Genomic DNA, 15,689 nt, shown 5'->3' with positions numbered 1-15,689 from the left:
TATTTTGGCACCTGCGGGCTCAAGCGCTCCGATTGGACTTAGGGCCTGCTTGTCTGCGTGCTGCGAAGTCCGCGGCCGCCCCCGGGGACCTCGACGTCAGGTTCCAGGGTTCTTCACGTTCCAGTCCCAGGCTGGTCCTAGCTCAGGGGCCGTGGTCCCGCGGCCTCCTCCGGTTGTTGTGCGGAAGCTGCTACGCAGGTACAGCTGGAGCGCGGCGGGGCGGTTCCCAGGGGCACCGGGCTCAGGGCTTGGCGCGCGACGGAACGCAGATCGGGGGCGTGGCCCGTGGTCACGGCTGGGGAAGGCGGGGAGGGGACCTTTGGGGGACCAAGGGCCGCGTTCGAATCCCAGCCCTGCCCCCTTCCCCTCTCGGTCTCTTGGTTTCCCTGCGAACCGGGCGTCACCCGCCCACCTAGGGCTGCTGCTGGGGCCTGCTCCGCCCGGGCCCACGGCAGGCGCGTTTGGCGGAGGAGGGAAGGCCAAACGGCCTCCAGGGCCTCGTTGGGCAAACTCGGGTTATTTTCAGCCACCCGTGCCCTCTCCTGCTTCCCAGATCTGGAAGGCTGTGGGCTGAGGCCTGTGCGACCCCGCCAGTGGTGGGGCTAAGTCCCAATTTAGACAGGTTGGGAGTATTTAAAGCGCTTTACAGTTTGCAAAGTAGATTCCTGGTCTCTCTGAGGGTGGGTGGCATTATTGATTCCCGAGTCACGGATGAGGAGACTGAAACCGGCCTTGGGGCTATGGCGAGTCACCCGGTTGGCCTGGGATCTCCCCAGAGACCGTCTTATTTTTAGTCTGGGGCGAATAGACGGTGTACGGGGCTGAGTCACACAGCGCTTCGGGCTTCAGCTACTCCAGGCATCTGGTCACCTGGCAACTGGGCCCCTGGCACCGATACTCTGGCAGGGCAGAAGTCCTTGGTGCCCGGGCAGGCTGTGACCTCATGGTCATCTGCTCAGGCCTCCCTGGGAGAGTTTTGCCTGGTGTCTAACTGATGTCCGAAGGTCACAGCCCAGCTCATCTCCCAGGGCCTGAGGGCAGTGTCCCCCTCGCAGAACGTGAGGAACGTGGACTGGGCCCTAGGAGATCTTTGCCTCCACTTCCCAAGTACTGGGCCCCACCCAGCCACACACTTCAAGCCTGCCCACATGTGCCCCTCACTGCTGCGTATGCCATCTTACAGGTGAGCAAACAGGCTGGGGCCCAAGCCCTCATCTTCCTTTCTCTGTTGCTTGGCCTTACGGCAACTGAGAAGCATCACCCACCACTACCTACACATTGTCCCAAGACTGAGAGGCCCAGGGAGCCCTCTGGACAGAGGCACTGGGCAGCCCTTTCTGCCCTGCCAAATGGGCTTCAACCCTGAGAAGCACATCTGCATTGGCCTGCCTGGGCAGCTCGGGCGGTCTCACTCTGCCTGTGCTCTGACTTGGTAGCTCCACCTCTTGGGGCTACCCTGTCAAGATTTGGAGGGTGACTGGTTCCAGTGGTCCCCCAGACTGGCTGGGGCCCCAAATTGTTCGTCTTCTTTGGACTTTGGGCTCTTCTGAAGAGGTTATCAGAGAGGGCTGCCGTGCCCTCTGGTTAGGGACCTTCAGATGAGGCTGCTGCTGAGGACCTGGCCACCTGGCACAGGGCGAATCCGTCAGACTCTGTGGGTGATGAGAGTCTGGAGGCTTTGCAGTCGTGGGTTGGAGACCTCACCACTCACTTGTGAGCTGGCAGCCTGGGGCTCTGTAACGTAGGGATGGGGATGATGACACCCTGGTGATGTCAGAGGTCCTGGAGGGTGGGCTCCAGGGAGAGCGGCCCCTTCCTATACCTGCACAAGCCTCAGGGCCTTTGCAAGCTTCTTTCCAGGGAGTGGGTTGTTTGCAGCTTTAGGGGAAGGGGCTTGGCAGCTCCCTCATCTCCTGGTGAGAGATGGGGGCTTGGGGCCCCAAAACCCAAGTTCATATCCCATCCCTGCCCTTTCTTAGGTACTTTACATGGTTTCCCAGGACCTTGGTGTCCTGCCCTGTGGATGGGTGGCCCCTTTTTCTTGAGAAGTTCTCAGAAAGCCCCCCTTATGGGCTGAGCTCTCTTACCCAGCATAAGGACAGCCAGAGCACCTGTCCGCAGCAGCCCCTCTCCCAGCCTGGCCACCTGCACCTGAGCTGCCCCTTCACCCCTGGCTCTCTTACAGGCAGACCATGGCAGAGTTCTCCCAGAAACGGGGGAAGCGGCGTGGCGACGAGGGGCTGGGCAGCATGGTGGACTTCCTCCTGGCCAATGCCCGCCTAGTGCTGGGCGTGGGCGGGGCTGCTGTGCTGGGCATTGCCACCCTGGCCGTGAAGCGGGTAAGGCCAAGTGGGCAGGTCATGCCTGGGTCTCCTACAGGAGGACAACAGGGTTGGGCTTTTCCGAGGGGCCCTGGGGAGGGGTGGGGACTGCCCAAGGCCTTCATGGGAGCCCAGGGCACCTGCTTCTCCACCCTGCACCCTGGTCTCCTTTGCCCCTGGGCTTTGCTATGGCTGCCCAGACTTCATATACACTGATCTGTGTGACTCTGCCTGCAGTTCATTGACAGGGCCACTAGCCCGCGGGACGAGGATGACACCAAGGGAGACAGCTGGAAGGAACTGAGCCTGCTCAAGGCCACACCACACCTGCAGCCCCGGCCTCCACCTGCTGCCCTCAGCCAGCCAGTGTTGCCCTTGGCCCCCTCGCCCTCTGCCCCAGGTGAGTGGCACTCCTTCCCCTCTGTTGGTGTCACATTCCAGAGACACAGCCCAGGCTTTGCCCTGACTGACTGTGTGGCCCTGTGCGAGTCCCTGCTTCTCTCTGGGTTGTGGGGTCCTCAGACATTTAATGGGGGTGGTGTTTCTTTGCCCTGCTCCTGGAGCAAAGTGGCAGCGTTGTGATGGTGGGGAGCTTTAGATGGGGAAACTGAGGCCCAGAGGGGCGTGACTACCTACCTACTCTGCATGAAGCTGTTTTAGCCGTAGGGCCAGGGTATTGGACTCTGGGACAATGAGAACTCGTCACCAAGTGCTCACTATATGTGAGGACCTGAACTGAGTGCCTTCTCAGGTGCCATTGCAGATGAGGAAAGTGAGGCCCTGGGACGTCACACAGCTAGCTGTCGGTGGTGTTTTCTTAACTAATCACAGGCTGTTCCGACATGTTCCCCGCCCCTTCACTCTGCAGAGGGGCCTGCAGAAACTGATCCTGAGGTGACACCACAGCTCAGCTCCCCAGCACCGCTGTGTCTGACACTGCAGGAGAGGCTGCTGGCCTTCGAGCGGGACCGTGTGACCATCCCAGCAGCCCAGGTGGCTTTGGCCAAACAGCTGGCTGGCGACATTGCCCTGGAGCTGCAGGCCTACTTTCGGAGCAAGTTCCCAGAACTGCCCTTTGGGGCATTTGTGCCTGGGGGGCCGCTGTATGATGGGCTGCAGGCAGGGGCCGCGGACCATGTGCGTCTCCTGGTGCCACTGGTGCTGGAGCCGGGCCTATGGAGCCTGGTGCCGGGCGTGGACACTGTGGCGAGGGACCCTCGCTGCTGGGCCGTGCGCAGGACTCAGCTTGAGTTCTGCCCCCGCGGGAGCAGCCCCTGGGACCGCTTCCTGGTCGGGGGCTACCTCTCTTCCCGCATCCTGCTGGAGCTACTCCGCAAGGCGCTGGCTGCCTCTGTCAACTGGCCGGCCATTGGCAGTCTTCTTGGGTGCCTGATCTGGCCCAGCATGGCCTCAGAGGAGCTGCTGCTCGAGGTGCAGCACGAGCGCCTGGAGCTCACCGTGGCTGTGCTTGTGGCAGTCCCTGGAGCCGATGCTGATGACCGCCTCCTCTTGGCCTGGCCTCTGGAGGGGCTGGCAGGGAACCTCTGGCTGCAGGACCTGTATCCAGTGGAGGCTGCAAGGCTGCGAGCCCTGGACGATCATGACGCTGGGACTCGCCGGCGGCTGCTGCTGCTGCTGTGTGCTGTCTGCCGTGGCTGCTCGGCCCTGGGTCAGCTGGGCCGGGGTCACCTGACCCAGGTGGTCCTGCGTCTGGGGGAGGACAATGTGGACTGGACGGAGGAGGCCTTGGGTGAGCGCTTCCTGCAAGCCTTGGAACTGCTCATTGGCAGCCTGGAGCAGGCCAGCCTGCCCTGCCACTTCAACCCCAGCGTGAACCTCTTCAGCAGCTTGCGTGAAGAGGAGATTGACGACATTGGCTATGCACTGTACAGTGGCCTACAGGAGCCCGAGGGGCTGCTCTAGGTGGGTGGGAACGGGTGGCTGGCATGTTTTCTAATGCTGGGAAGCTGCACCCACCTCCCTTCCGGGGATTTGAATAGTGGTTTTTCTCTAGCTTTTAGCCAGAACAAGAGAGGGTACATTACTTCAACCCAGGGCATCGGGATGTACTTGGGCTATGGTGGCCGTAAACCCTGAGCCCAGAGAGCTTGGGTCACTGTCACCTGAGTACGGCTGGGCTGGCTCAGGCAGCTTGGAGTGCCAGCCATTTCTGCAAGCACCTTTTCAGCCCTTGGGGCCAACCCCAGGACCTTGGCTGTGTCCATCACCAGCAACCAATCCACCGACAGAATGTGGTTTCTGCCATCCTGGGCAGAAGCTGAAGGCCAACTTCACATTTCTGCTGAGAGAAGGCGACTTACCGCCTTCTCCGGCCCCAGCTCCAGGCGTTTTGAGGCCTCTGGTGCCTGGTGGTAGGTATGGTGTGTTTGTTCTGCCCCCCGGGGGCTGGAGTCACCTGGTGCCCCTGAATGACAGCTTTTTGGCTGTTAAAGGATGGCGTTTTCCTGCTGTCTTCTGTGCGTTTAGTTTTCTTGTGTTCTCGAGCCCTGGAGCAGGAGCTCAGTGTGACTTGCTACCCACCTGATACCTCAGGGCAAGGCCCTTTATCCCTCCAGCCAGGTGAGTGTTTTCTTCAAGCAGCTGAGGGCCCTGGGGAGCTGAGGCTCTGTGCTGCGCCCCCAGCCCACAGCTGGGGCATATCACTGGAGCTGTTCCAGGCCCCACTGGAGCGCAGAGGGCCTGATCCCCCACCAGAGAGGTCCAGTGCGCAGAGCCGGCCTCCCAGTGTGCCAAAATGAACTGCTCTCAGCCGATGGCTGTATGCTTGACTTTGAAGCCTGTTAGAGGTAGCAGGGGGGCTAGAGGAGGGAGATTCCACCTCCCTTCCCAAGTGACCCTCCTCCTGCCTCTGGTATCCTTCCTGCTGAAACGAAGCTCTGCTTCCAAGAGATGAACAAGAATAAAAGAAAATTCTAACACGTATAACTCAGACTGGATAAGGGGGTCTTGGCACTTTCATACACAGCTGTTGGAGGTTTTCTGTAAGTACTGTGGCTTGACCTGGCACTTAGGCAAGGGTGCTTGAGGTCAGTTGGAGGTGGTAGAGTTTACTTTAAAAAGTAGCATCTTGGCCGGGTACGCTGGCTCAAACCTGTAATCCCAGCACATTGGGAGGCCGAGGTGGGCGGATCACAGGGTCAAGAGATCGAGACCATCCTGGCCAACATGGTGAAACCCCATCTCTACTAAAAAGACAAAAATTAGCTGGGTGAGGTGGCGGGCGCCTGTAGTCCCAGCTACTCGGGAGGCCGAGGCAGGAGAATCGCTTAAACCCGGGAGGTGGAGGTTGCAATTAGCCAAGATTGCGCCATTGCACCCCAGCCTCGGTGACAGAGCGAGACTCCGTCTCAAAAGAAAAAACAAAACAAAAGTTTCTAAAAACTGATGGGCATGGCTGAAGGGCCATCAACAGCCCACTGATTACAGAAAGTATGGTGTGGGGCTTGGTTCAGCCTTGCAGGAAGAAACATCCCAAACTGGTTGGTTCCCAGTACTAAAGCAACACCAAGCTTTTCATCTGTTCCTTCCACCTACCCTACTTGTCACAGACAGAAAGTTTGTGTCCCCTTAAACTTGTATGTTCAGATCCTAACCCCCAAGGCACTGCTAACAGCAGATGGGGCCTTTGGGAAGTGATTGGATCATGAGTGTGGGCCCCCACCCCATGGGTGGGCTTAGTTGCCTTTAAAGAGACCCTAGGAGAGCATTTCCCTGCGTCCTCCACGAGGACAGCTAGATGGGGACACCTATGAACCAGTATGTGGGCCCTCACCAAACATGGGATCTGTTTGTGACTCATTCTCGGACTTCTAGCCTCCAAAATGGTCAGACATAAATTTCTGATGTTTATAAGCCACCTAGTGTGTGACATTTTGTTTTCACAGCCCAAACAGACTGAGATGCTTTTATTTTTTATTTTTTATTTTTTTGAGACGGAGTTTCGTTCTTGTTGCCTAGGCTAGAGTGCGATGGCGTGATCTCAGCTCACCGCAACCTCTGCCTCCCGGGTTCAAGCAATTCTTCTGCCTCAGCCTCCCAAGTAGCTGGGATTACATGCATGCGCCACCACGCCCAGCTAATTTTTTTTGAATTTTTAGTAGAAACGGAGTTTGTCCACGTTAGTCAGGCTGGTCTTGAATTCCCAACCTCAGGTGATCCACTTACCTCGGCCTCCCAAAGTGCTGGGATTACAGGCGTGAACCACGGCACCTGGCCAAGATGCTTTTTTATTTTTTATTTACTTATTTATTTATATATTTATTAGCCGAGCTACCACGCTCGGCTAATTTTTGTATTTTTAGTAGAGATGGATTTTCACCATGTTGGCCAGGATGGTCTCAATCTCTTGACTTCATGATCTGCCTGCCTTGGCCTCCCAAAGTGCTAGGATTACAGGCATGGGCGACCACACCCGGCCAGGAACCTGTGTTCTCTCCCTCCCCTTGCACCTATTTGTGGCTGCACAAGTCGGGAGGAAACTTGCCCTGTCTTGTGCAGGTGAGAGGCCAGGGCATCTTATCCCCCCCACCCCCAAGAGCCAAAGCCTGGGTTCACTTCCTATCACCAGATAACAGATGTGGGCTGGGGAGGGCTCTGGTCTGTGTGCAGGGCTGCTTCCAGCCTAGCCGTGCCACTTGCACCCTGCTGGTCCTTCCCCCACTTATGTCCTGAGGGGACTCCCCTACCCCTTCCAGCTGTGACTGCAGGACCCAGGGGAAGCAGAACCATGCCGAGCAAATGGAATAGTGGTGTAGGCCTCTGGGTGTTGGGTGCAGGGCAAGGGGCGGGCACGAGGGCTCCTTGTAGAGGATATTATAAGGGTCCAAGGCAGGAGACACTTGACCAAGGTCCATTCCAATCACTTGATGCCTTGATGCTGGAGAGCTTTGAGTAGTTTCCCTGGTGGTGGAGGGGCAGCAAGGGAGCAGTCTGGGGCAGAGCCTATGCCTCAGTCTTCTCATCTCTTAACTGGGGGGGTCACGCAATGCCCAATCCCAGGTGCTTGTGACGATTAACTGGGATAGGCAGTGCTAAGGTAATGCCTGGGAACGAGGACTGGTGGGCCTAGTTGTGCCTCACCCTCCCGCCACATCCAAGCCCCAGCACAGCAAGGCGCTCCCAGCTGGCAGGCCAGCCCCTGGTCAGAGTGCAGCTGTCCGGGAAGCAAGCTCAGTCTAGAGTCCCTTTCCTTAGATGGCCAGACCCCAACACAAGCCTGATGTAGGCCAATCTGTAGAGGCTACTTGCTTCGGGTAGCTCTAAATTTGCCATCTCAAACCATGGCTTAAAAAAAAAAAAAGAAAAATCCAGGGTAAGTTAAAAGTGTTCATGGTTCATCTTCATGGTTCCATCACCTAGCCAAGGTTAATGTCTGGGTCTTCCGTTTCTAGCCAGAGAACTGGAAACAAATCACTGTTTTGCTAAGAACTTTGCATGACCTCACGCCCTGGGCTGCTGGGTCTTGGGCTGTCCTGATGGGCTGTGAACTCTCCCTTCCCCACAAGGCAAGGACAGCCCCCGCCCTGCCTGCCTGGGAGCAGGATATGGGCTTGCCCAGGCCTCAGTGTCTTTAACACTCAGAACCTTTGGCTGTGGTGACTCAAATTCCTTGTTTTACTTTCACCAAGTGACCCAGAGCCAGGAGCCTTGATGACTGTGGTAAGGCAGTGACTACCCCTGCTCAGAATGCAAGGATCGCTAGGGAAGATTGTAGAAAAAAAGGACTCCAAAAATGGAGAATCTAAATGTAGTCCTTTGAAAATGTCACCCATAGATCCTCTGCCCCTAACTGTGATAAATTTCACCAAATAGCATTTCCTTTTTGTAAATCCACTTGTATGCACTTCACACTTCTCTTCAGGAATACTTAGCTGTGGGACTGTCCTCAAACGGGGACCATTTATTCCCGTAGAGCTGACCTGTTCAGAGCTCATTTCCGTATCTGCTGCTAATATTTAAAAAAGCAAACAAAAAAACAGCCAGCTATGGTGGCTTATGCTTGTAATCCCAGCATTTTGGAGGTTGAAGTGGGAGGACTGCTTCAGGCCCGGGGTTCGAGACCAGCCCGGGCAACATAGTCAGACATCGCTACAAAAAATAATTAGCCAGGTGTGGTGTACCTATGGGCCCAGCTACTCAGGAGGCTGAGGTGGGAGGATGGCTTGAGTCCAGCAGGGTGAGGCTGCAGTGAGCCGTGATTATCCCTGGGATTACAGGCTAGTCTCAAACTCCTGGCTTCAAGCAATTCTCCCAGCTCAGCCACCCTAAGTAGTGGGATTACAGGTTTCAGCCACTGTGCCCGGCCAATATTTGCATTTTTAATGACATTTTTCTTTTGTAATCTATCTATCTATCTATCTATGTATATTTTAAATCTTAATTCCTTAAGGCTGTAGTGGAGAAAACCCAGGTGGGTTCCAAAGACAAACACCAGTGACTCTGGTGACCTGCACTGGGTCATCTCTGCACTGCTTGCTGAATTCTTGAGACAATGAGACCAATTCATTCAGCGGGCTGGGGCCTCTGGCAGGCAGGGAGGCCACTGGGGCTCACTTGCTTGCATGGGTTTCAGAAGGAACTTTCCAGGTTCAGATTGCAGGCCAGATCCTGACTATATATTAGTGTTTTCCAGAGGGATAGAACCAATAGGCTGTATGTATATATAGAAAGGGAGTTAATTAGGGAGAAGTGGCTCACAGGATTACACAATGAAGCTCCAGAATAGGCCGTCTACAAGCTGTGGAGAGAAGCCGGTAGCGTGACTCAGTCCAAGTCCAAAAGCCTCAAAACCAGGAAAGCCCACAGTGCAGCCTTCAGTCTGTGGCAGAAGGCTCCAGGAAGCTGCTGGTGCAAGTCCCAGAGTCCAAAGGCCAAAGAACCTGCAGTCTGATGTCCAACAGGAGAGAAAAGAAAGCAAACATCTGGCACAGGAAGAGGGAGAGGGCTGCAGAAGACTCAGCAAGCTGCTCATGCCCCTTCTTCCACCTGTTCTAGCTGTGCTGGAAGCCGATTGGATGGTACCCACCCACATTCAGGGTGGGTCTTTCTCAGTCCACCGAGTCGTGTCAGTCTCCTCTGGCAACACCCTTACAGACACCCAGAAAAAAAATCAGCCATCTGAGCATTCCTGAATCCAATGAAGTTGACACCTAACATTAACCACTGCACCAGCACCACCTGTGTGTGAGCTGGTGGTCTAAGGTGGGCATGGGGTGCACAGATCTGTCCCTGGTAGGGAGGGTCAACAGGTGAGTGGCAACACCCAGGTGAGCACATTGAGCTGGGGTCACCATCCAGCTGAATGTGAACATCCCAGGTCCTCAGCTGGATTCTAGAAGAGGCTGGTAGTGAATTCATCCCGAAGGGCAGTGGGGTCTCTGCCGTGTCTCAAAAGCCAGTGTCTCCAGGGGCAGGCCCCAGCACTGTTGGGCACATTGAGTCTCGCTCTGGGGGGGTGACGGGGTGGGTGTTGGTAACAGGGCTTATTTTTGATTCTGGATGCTCTAAGTATCCAGTGTGGGATCAGGCAGACTCCTCAACCACTACCAGTTGTGTAGGGTGGTCTCTCGTTTCCTCTGCTGTTAAGCGCAAGCAGTCACCTGAGGAAGCATGTAAGCATGTGCAGGACATCAACCAGGCTTTTTTTTTTTTTTTTTTTGAGATGGAGTCCTGCCGTTGCCCAGGCTGGAGTGCAGTGGCGCGATCTCGGCTCACTGCAAGCTCCGCCTCCCGGGTTCACGCCATTCTTGTGCTTCAGCCTCCTGAGTAGCTGGGACTACAGGTGCCCCCACCATGCCCAGCGGCTAATTCTTTGTACTTTTAGTAGAGACAGGGTTTCACCGTGTTAGCCAGGATGGTCTCAATCTCCTGACCTCGTAATCTGCCCGCCTTGGCCTCCCAAAGTGCTGGAATTACAGGCGTGAACCACCGTGCCCGGCAGCCAAGGCTTCTTTGCTTGGCAGGGAAGAAGAGACGGCAGGGAAGCCTCCAGTTATGCCATGGGCTCTCAGCTTTGGTGTGGAGAGCAGGGAGGGCCTTTTTACAAAACTCTGATGGGGTTGGGGGGGTACATGGCATCAGAGACTAGGTTTCAAGGCCAGGCTAGCTGCTTGGTAGAGGAAAGCACTTAACCCAGCGGAGCCATGGTTCCTACAGAAAACGGACAGTAGATGCTGTCTTGCTGGCAGCTGGAGGTTGAAACCACTGTATGTGACATCCTGGCCAGTGCCTAGTCTCAGCTAGATCCAGCAAGGGTGGGGTGGGGGGTCATTTTCTTCTCTTTGGTTGTGCATTGAACAAGCTGCAGATGTGGCTCAACACAGGGACTAAAAGCCCTTCCAGTCAATGTCGATGGGGTACGATGCGCTGCATGCTGCTAACCTGAGTGGGCTGAGAGACTTGGAAATTCCAACAGGTTTGATTTGTGAAGCTTTAATTTGCAGTCATGCCTGACTGTAAGCCTTCACTAGAGAGCCTCAATATGAACAAGAACACCCCATTATGGATGAGGCAACTGGGGCTCCAGGGATCAGGGTGCACACCCAGGGTGGCAGAGCAGGCTGGGAAGCAGGAGCTGAGCCTGGGTCTGTCTGATCTCAGATGCCTAGCCCAGTCCATAGTGCAGTCCAATCCTGCAGTTTGGTTTTGAGACACACCGGAGTTGCCTGTAGAGATGTAAAAACCACAAAGGCAGAAACTATGTATCCAGAAACTATGAAGAACTCCTACAGCTCAACAACAAAGACAGACAACCCAATTTAAAAATGGGTGACGAGATCGGGCGTGGTGGCTCACGCCTGTAATCCCAGCACTTTGGGAGGCTGAGGCTGGTGGATCACCTGAGGTCACGAGTTTGAGACCAGACTGGCCAACATGGTGAAACCCCATCTCTACTAAAAATACAAATTAGCTTGGTATGGAGGCGGATACCTGTAATTCCAGCTACTTGGGAGGCTGAGGCAGGAGAACTGCTTGAATCCAGGAGGCGGAGGTTGCAGTGAGCCAAGATCATACCACTGCACACCAGCCTGGGCACAAGAGCGAAACTCCATCTCAAAAAAAAAAAAAAAAAAAAAAAAAAAAAGGGTGAAGAACTTAAATACTTAAATAGACATTCTCCGAAGAATGTATACCAATGGCCAGTAAGCCTATGGAAAGATGATCAGCGTCACTAGTGACTAGGAAAATGCAAATCAAAACCACAATGGGATACCACTTCATACCCACTAGGATGACAATACACTAGGATGGCTATAATACAAGAAAAGGAAAGGAACAAGTGTTCACAAGGATATGGAGAAGCAGTAACCTTGGTTTGCTGCTGGTAGGTGTAAAATGGTACATCCACTGTGGAAAAGTTTGCAGGTTCCTCAAAAAGTTAAAACGTGGAGTTATGGTATGAAACTACAACCCCATTCCTAGGCATATGCCCAAAATAACTGAAAACAGGTCATCAGACACTCATACACCAATGTTCACAACAGTGCCATTCACAATAGCCAAAAGGTGGAAACAACTCAAATGTCCATAAACTGACAAATGGATAAACTCGTGGTATATTCATACAGTGGACTATCAGTTATAATCATTGAGGACCGACACATGCTACAATGTGCATGAGCCTGACAAACATCAGCCAAGTCAAAGAAACCAGACACAGGAGGTCATGTATGGTAGGATTCCATTTTCTGTTTTTTTGAGACAGAGTTTCACTCTTGTTGCCCAGGCTGAAGTGCAATGGCCCAATCTCAGCTCACTGCAACCTCTGCCTCCTGAGTAGCTGGGATTATAGGCGTGAGCCACTACGCCCTGGCTAATTTTTGTATGTTTAGTAGAGATGGGGTTTCATCATATTGGTCAGGCTGGTCTTGAACTCCTGATCTCAGGTGATCTGCCTGCCTTGGCCTCCCAAAGTGCTAGGATTACAGGCATGAGCCACTGTGCCCAGCCTGGTATGATTCCATTTAAACAAAATATACAGAGTAGGTAAATCCATAGAGACAAAAAGTGGTTGGTGGTTCCCCGGGGCTGGGAGAGACAAAACCACACATGTAGGGCCACAACCCACACCCACTCAGAGATGCTCCAGGAACAATCTCAGGAATCTGCATTTATAAAAATCCTCTCCAATACTCCACCAGGACACAGAGCCACTGGTCTATGGGGCCAGGAGCCCAAGACCTGAGAACAATTCTAGTTTCTTCAACAACTAGCAACATGACTGGGCAACTCACACCCACCTCTGCTCATCTTCTAAACTGTAAATCAGAGTCCATATGGCTTGTATTATTCACAAGGTTTTTGTGAAGGTACACGGGGAACATGGCCACCACTGGAAAAAGTGGAAGATGGAAAGTTAGTGATCTGAATCTGAACCTTTCATTGGACATCTTCTCTGCTCTGAGGGACCACCTGTAGGGTGGGAAGAAATTGGGCTCAGTGCTTACCATGTGGAAAGGGAGGAAGGACTGTCCACATGGGACACGAGGGACAGACATGAGGGACAGAGGCTGGTGACACCTCCCAGGGTGAGCTCCTTCCAGCACTAGCTGATACCTGTTGCTTCTGCAAATGTTCCCCAGACCCTCTGCACTCTCACAGATCAGAGTAAAAAAAGGTTGGATTATTTATTTAAAACAAAATGTTTGAGAGACAGGGTCTTGCTCTGTCACCCAGGCTGGAGTGCAGTGGTGTGATCATGGCTTGCTGCAGCCTCAAACTCTTGGGTTCAAAGGATCCTTCCACTTCAGCCTCCTGAGCAGCTGGGACTAACTAAAGGCGTGTACAACTGTGCTTGGCTTTATCTTTTTTTTTTTTTTGAGACGGAGTCTCGCTCTATCGCCCAGGCTGGAGTGCAGTGGCCGGATCTCAGCTCACTGCAAGCCCCACCTCCCGGGTTTACGCCATTCTCCTGCCTCAGCCTCCTGAGTAGCTGGGACTACAGGCGCCCGCCACCTCGCCCGGCTAGTTTTTTGTATTTTTTTAGTAGAGACGGGGTTTACCGTGTTAGCCAGGATGGTCTCGATCTCCTGACCTCGTGATCCGCCCGTCTCGGCCTCCCAAAGTGCTGGGATTACAGGCTTGAGCCACCGCGCCCGGCCAGCTTTATCTTTAATAATAGAGACAAGGTCTAACTATGTTGCCCAGTCTGGTCTTCAACTCCTGACCTCAAGCAATCCTCCAGCCTTGACTTCCCTAAGTGCTGGATTAGGTGTGAGCCTCCACGCCCCGTTGGGGTTGGATTCTTTTATTTTTTTTAATTTAAAAAATTTTTCTGAGACTGAGTCTCGCTCTGTCATCCAGGCTGGAGTCCAGTGATGCAGTATCGGCTAACTGTAACCTCTGCCTCCTGGGTTCAAGCAATTCTCCTGCCTCAGCCTCCTGAGTCGCCGGGTCTACAGGCGCATACCGCCATGCCTGGCTAATTTTTTGTATTTTAGGAGAGACAGGGCTTCACCTGTCTGTTGCCCAGGCTGGTCTCCAACTCCTGAGCTCAGGCAATCCACCCACCTCAGTCTCCCAAAATGCTGAGATTACAGGCGTGAGCCACTGCACCCAGCCTGGGTTCTTTATTAAGGCAATGAATTCTGGGTGTCCTGGCTTAACTAAAGAGGGAACGAAGCTTCTTCTGCGGGATCAGTGTTACCACAGCCACTTCCTTGTATTACACCGTCGTTCTCAGGACATCTATGAGAGAAGCCCTGGGCAGCCTGGACATGGCCTGCCCCATGAGTGCTGCCGGCTCACTTGGGGCTTTCTGGAGGTGAAGGAAGCAGTCCTGGGAGCTTCTTCCTTTGGCACATAGTGGGCTTCAGCTAGGACTGCACCAATCCTCTGCTAACAGCAACCACCCTCGGGGGGTCCGAGGGAGCAGCTGCATGACTTTTCAGCAGTGGCTATGATCACTTCTGAGGCTTGGGAAGAGGGCCACTGTCCAACAGAGCTGGCCTGGTCCACAGTGGTCTGGACCTTGTGCCCCTTAACACAAAAAGGCCCGACTCCAAAGGCCAACACTGTCCTCCAAGTTTCCAGGACACTAAATGGCCACTTGGTCCTGGTTAACTCATTTCCCAACACAAAGGAGACAGGTCTGAGAAAGTGGCACGCTCTACCCTACCCTGAGCTCATCTGTTCTGAGGACAAAAGGGACGGGTGTGTCCAGGTTGGTGGCAAAGGCTGCATTTCCGGGGTTTCTTTGCTGTGGACCCCGTGTCTGAGGAACTGGCCCGGGACCTTTTGCTTCTGGCTTCCGACCCCAGGATTCTTCCTCTGTCTCCTGTCCAGGACGGGGCTCCAGAAGTCCCTGTGGGGAGAGTCAGGGAAGGACTGAGGTTAGAACTGACACGTAGAAGTAGCAAGTCCTAAACACGGTGGCTCATGCCTGTAATGCCAGCACTTTAGGGAGCCGAGGCAGGAGGATTGCTTGAGCCCAGGAGTTAAAGATCAGCCTGGACAACATGGCAAAACCCTGACTAAAAAAATGTAGACGGGCGAATCACGAGGTCAGGAGATTGAGACCATCCTGGCTAACGTGGTGAAACCCCATCTCTACTAAAAAATACAAAAAAAAAAAAAAAAAAACTAGCCGGGCGAGGTGGCGGGTGCCTGTAGACCCAGCTACTCAGGAGGCTGAGGCAGGAGAATGGCGTGAACCCAGGAGGCGGAGCTTGCAGTGAGCTGAGATCCGGCCACTGTACTCCAGCCTGGGGGACAGAGCGAGACTCCGTCTCAAAAATAAAAAAATAAAAATTAGCCAGGTGTGCATGCCTGTGGTCACAGCTACCTGGGAGGCTGAGGTGGGAGGATGCCTGAGCCTGGGAGGCTGCAGTGAGCTGTGATCACACCACTGCACTCCAGCCTGGGCAACAGAGCGAGACCCTGTCTCAAAAAAAAAAAAAAAAAGTAGCAGCAGACGATATGGACGAATCAACTTTTTTTTTTGAGACAGAGTCTGGCTCTGTCGCCCAGGCTAGAGTGCAGTGGCGCAATCTCGGCTCACTGTAAGCTCCGCCTCCTGGGTTCACGCCATTGTCCTGCCTCAGCCTCCCGAGTAGCTGGGACTACAGGGACCCGCCACCACGCCTGGCTAATTTTTTGTATTTTTAGTACAGACCGTATTTCACCGTGTTACCCAGGATGATCTCGATCTCCTGACTTCATGATCTGCCTGCCTCGGCCTCCCAAAGTGCTTAGATTACTGGCGTGAGCCACCGCACCCGGCCGGCTGAATCAACTTTTACACAGCCACGTACACCCCACCGGCCAGCCTCCCTTCACACGGTGTCCAACTCTATAAGGTTGAGGTGCGATATGCCTGCTGCCTTATGTTACCTGACACCTCTCCCTCAA

The 15,689-nt window shown here is 54.1% G+C and overlaps 2 protein-coding genes and 1 long non-coding RNA gene across 10 annotated transcripts in view; 1 reads left to right on the top strand and 2 right to left on the bottom strand.

Annotated features, from left to right (window-relative positions):
* The first annotated feature begins 4 nt into the window (after window positions 1-4).
* On the top strand, window positions 5-5,266 carry MIEF2 (mitochondrial elongation factor 2). Of its 3 annotated transcripts, none has more exons than XM_033196355.1 (5): window positions 90-198; window positions 1,029-1,183; window positions 2,186-2,339; window positions 2,559-2,721; window positions 3,190-5,266. In XM_033196355.1, the coding sequence occupies exons 2-5, from the start codon at window positions 1,149-1,151 to the stop codon at window positions 4,242-4,244; spliced, it is 1,407 nt and encodes a 468-aa protein (XP_033052246.1). In that variant the 5' UTR covers window positions 90-198; window positions 1,029-1,148; the 3' UTR covers window positions 4,245-5,266. The 3 variants fall into 3 exon arrangements, with proteins under 3 accessions (XP_033052225.1, XP_033052246.1, XP_033052236.1); XM_033196345.1 differs by having other exon boundaries at window positions 96-198; window positions 960-1,183; XM_033196334.1 differs by lacking the exon at window positions 1,029-1,183 and having other exon boundaries at window positions 5-198.
* A 5,490-nt stretch (window positions 5,267-10,756) lies between these two features.
* LOC117074662 lies at window positions 10,757-13,142 on the bottom strand. The gene is made up of 2 exons (XR_004433655.1): window positions 11,271-13,142; window positions 10,757-11,005 (listed from the first exon to the last, which is right to left on the bottom strand). It is a non-coding gene; the product is annotated as an uncharacterized LOC117074662 (long non-coding RNA).
* A 738-nt stretch (window positions 13,143-13,880) lies between these two features.
* TOP3A (DNA topoisomerase III alpha) overlaps window positions 13,881-15,689 on the bottom strand; it is a 40,030-nt gene continuing 38,221 nt past the window's right edge. For all 6 annotated transcript variants that reach the window (XM_033196289.1, XM_033196252.1, XM_033196256.1 and 3 more), the window contains exon 19: window positions 13,881-14,643. In XM_033196289.1, coding sequence (XP_033052180.1) covers window positions 14,465-14,643 — 179 coding nt within the window. In that variant the 3' untranslated portion in view covers window positions 13,881-14,464. The remainder of the gene's footprint in view (window positions 14,644-15,689) is intronic.

Source organism: Trachypithecus francoisi, unplaced genomic scaffold, assembly GCF_009764315.1.
Source record: "Trachypithecus francoisi isolate TF-2019V2 unplaced genomic scaffold, Tfra_2.0 Contig01665, whole genome shotgun sequence".
Taxonomy (NCBI): domain Eukaryota; kingdom Metazoa; phylum Chordata; class Mammalia; order Primates; family Cercopithecidae; genus Trachypithecus; species Trachypithecus francoisi.
The sequence above is the reverse complement of the archived record's forward strand: the minus strand, read 5'-3'. Positions and strand labels throughout refer to the sequence as shown.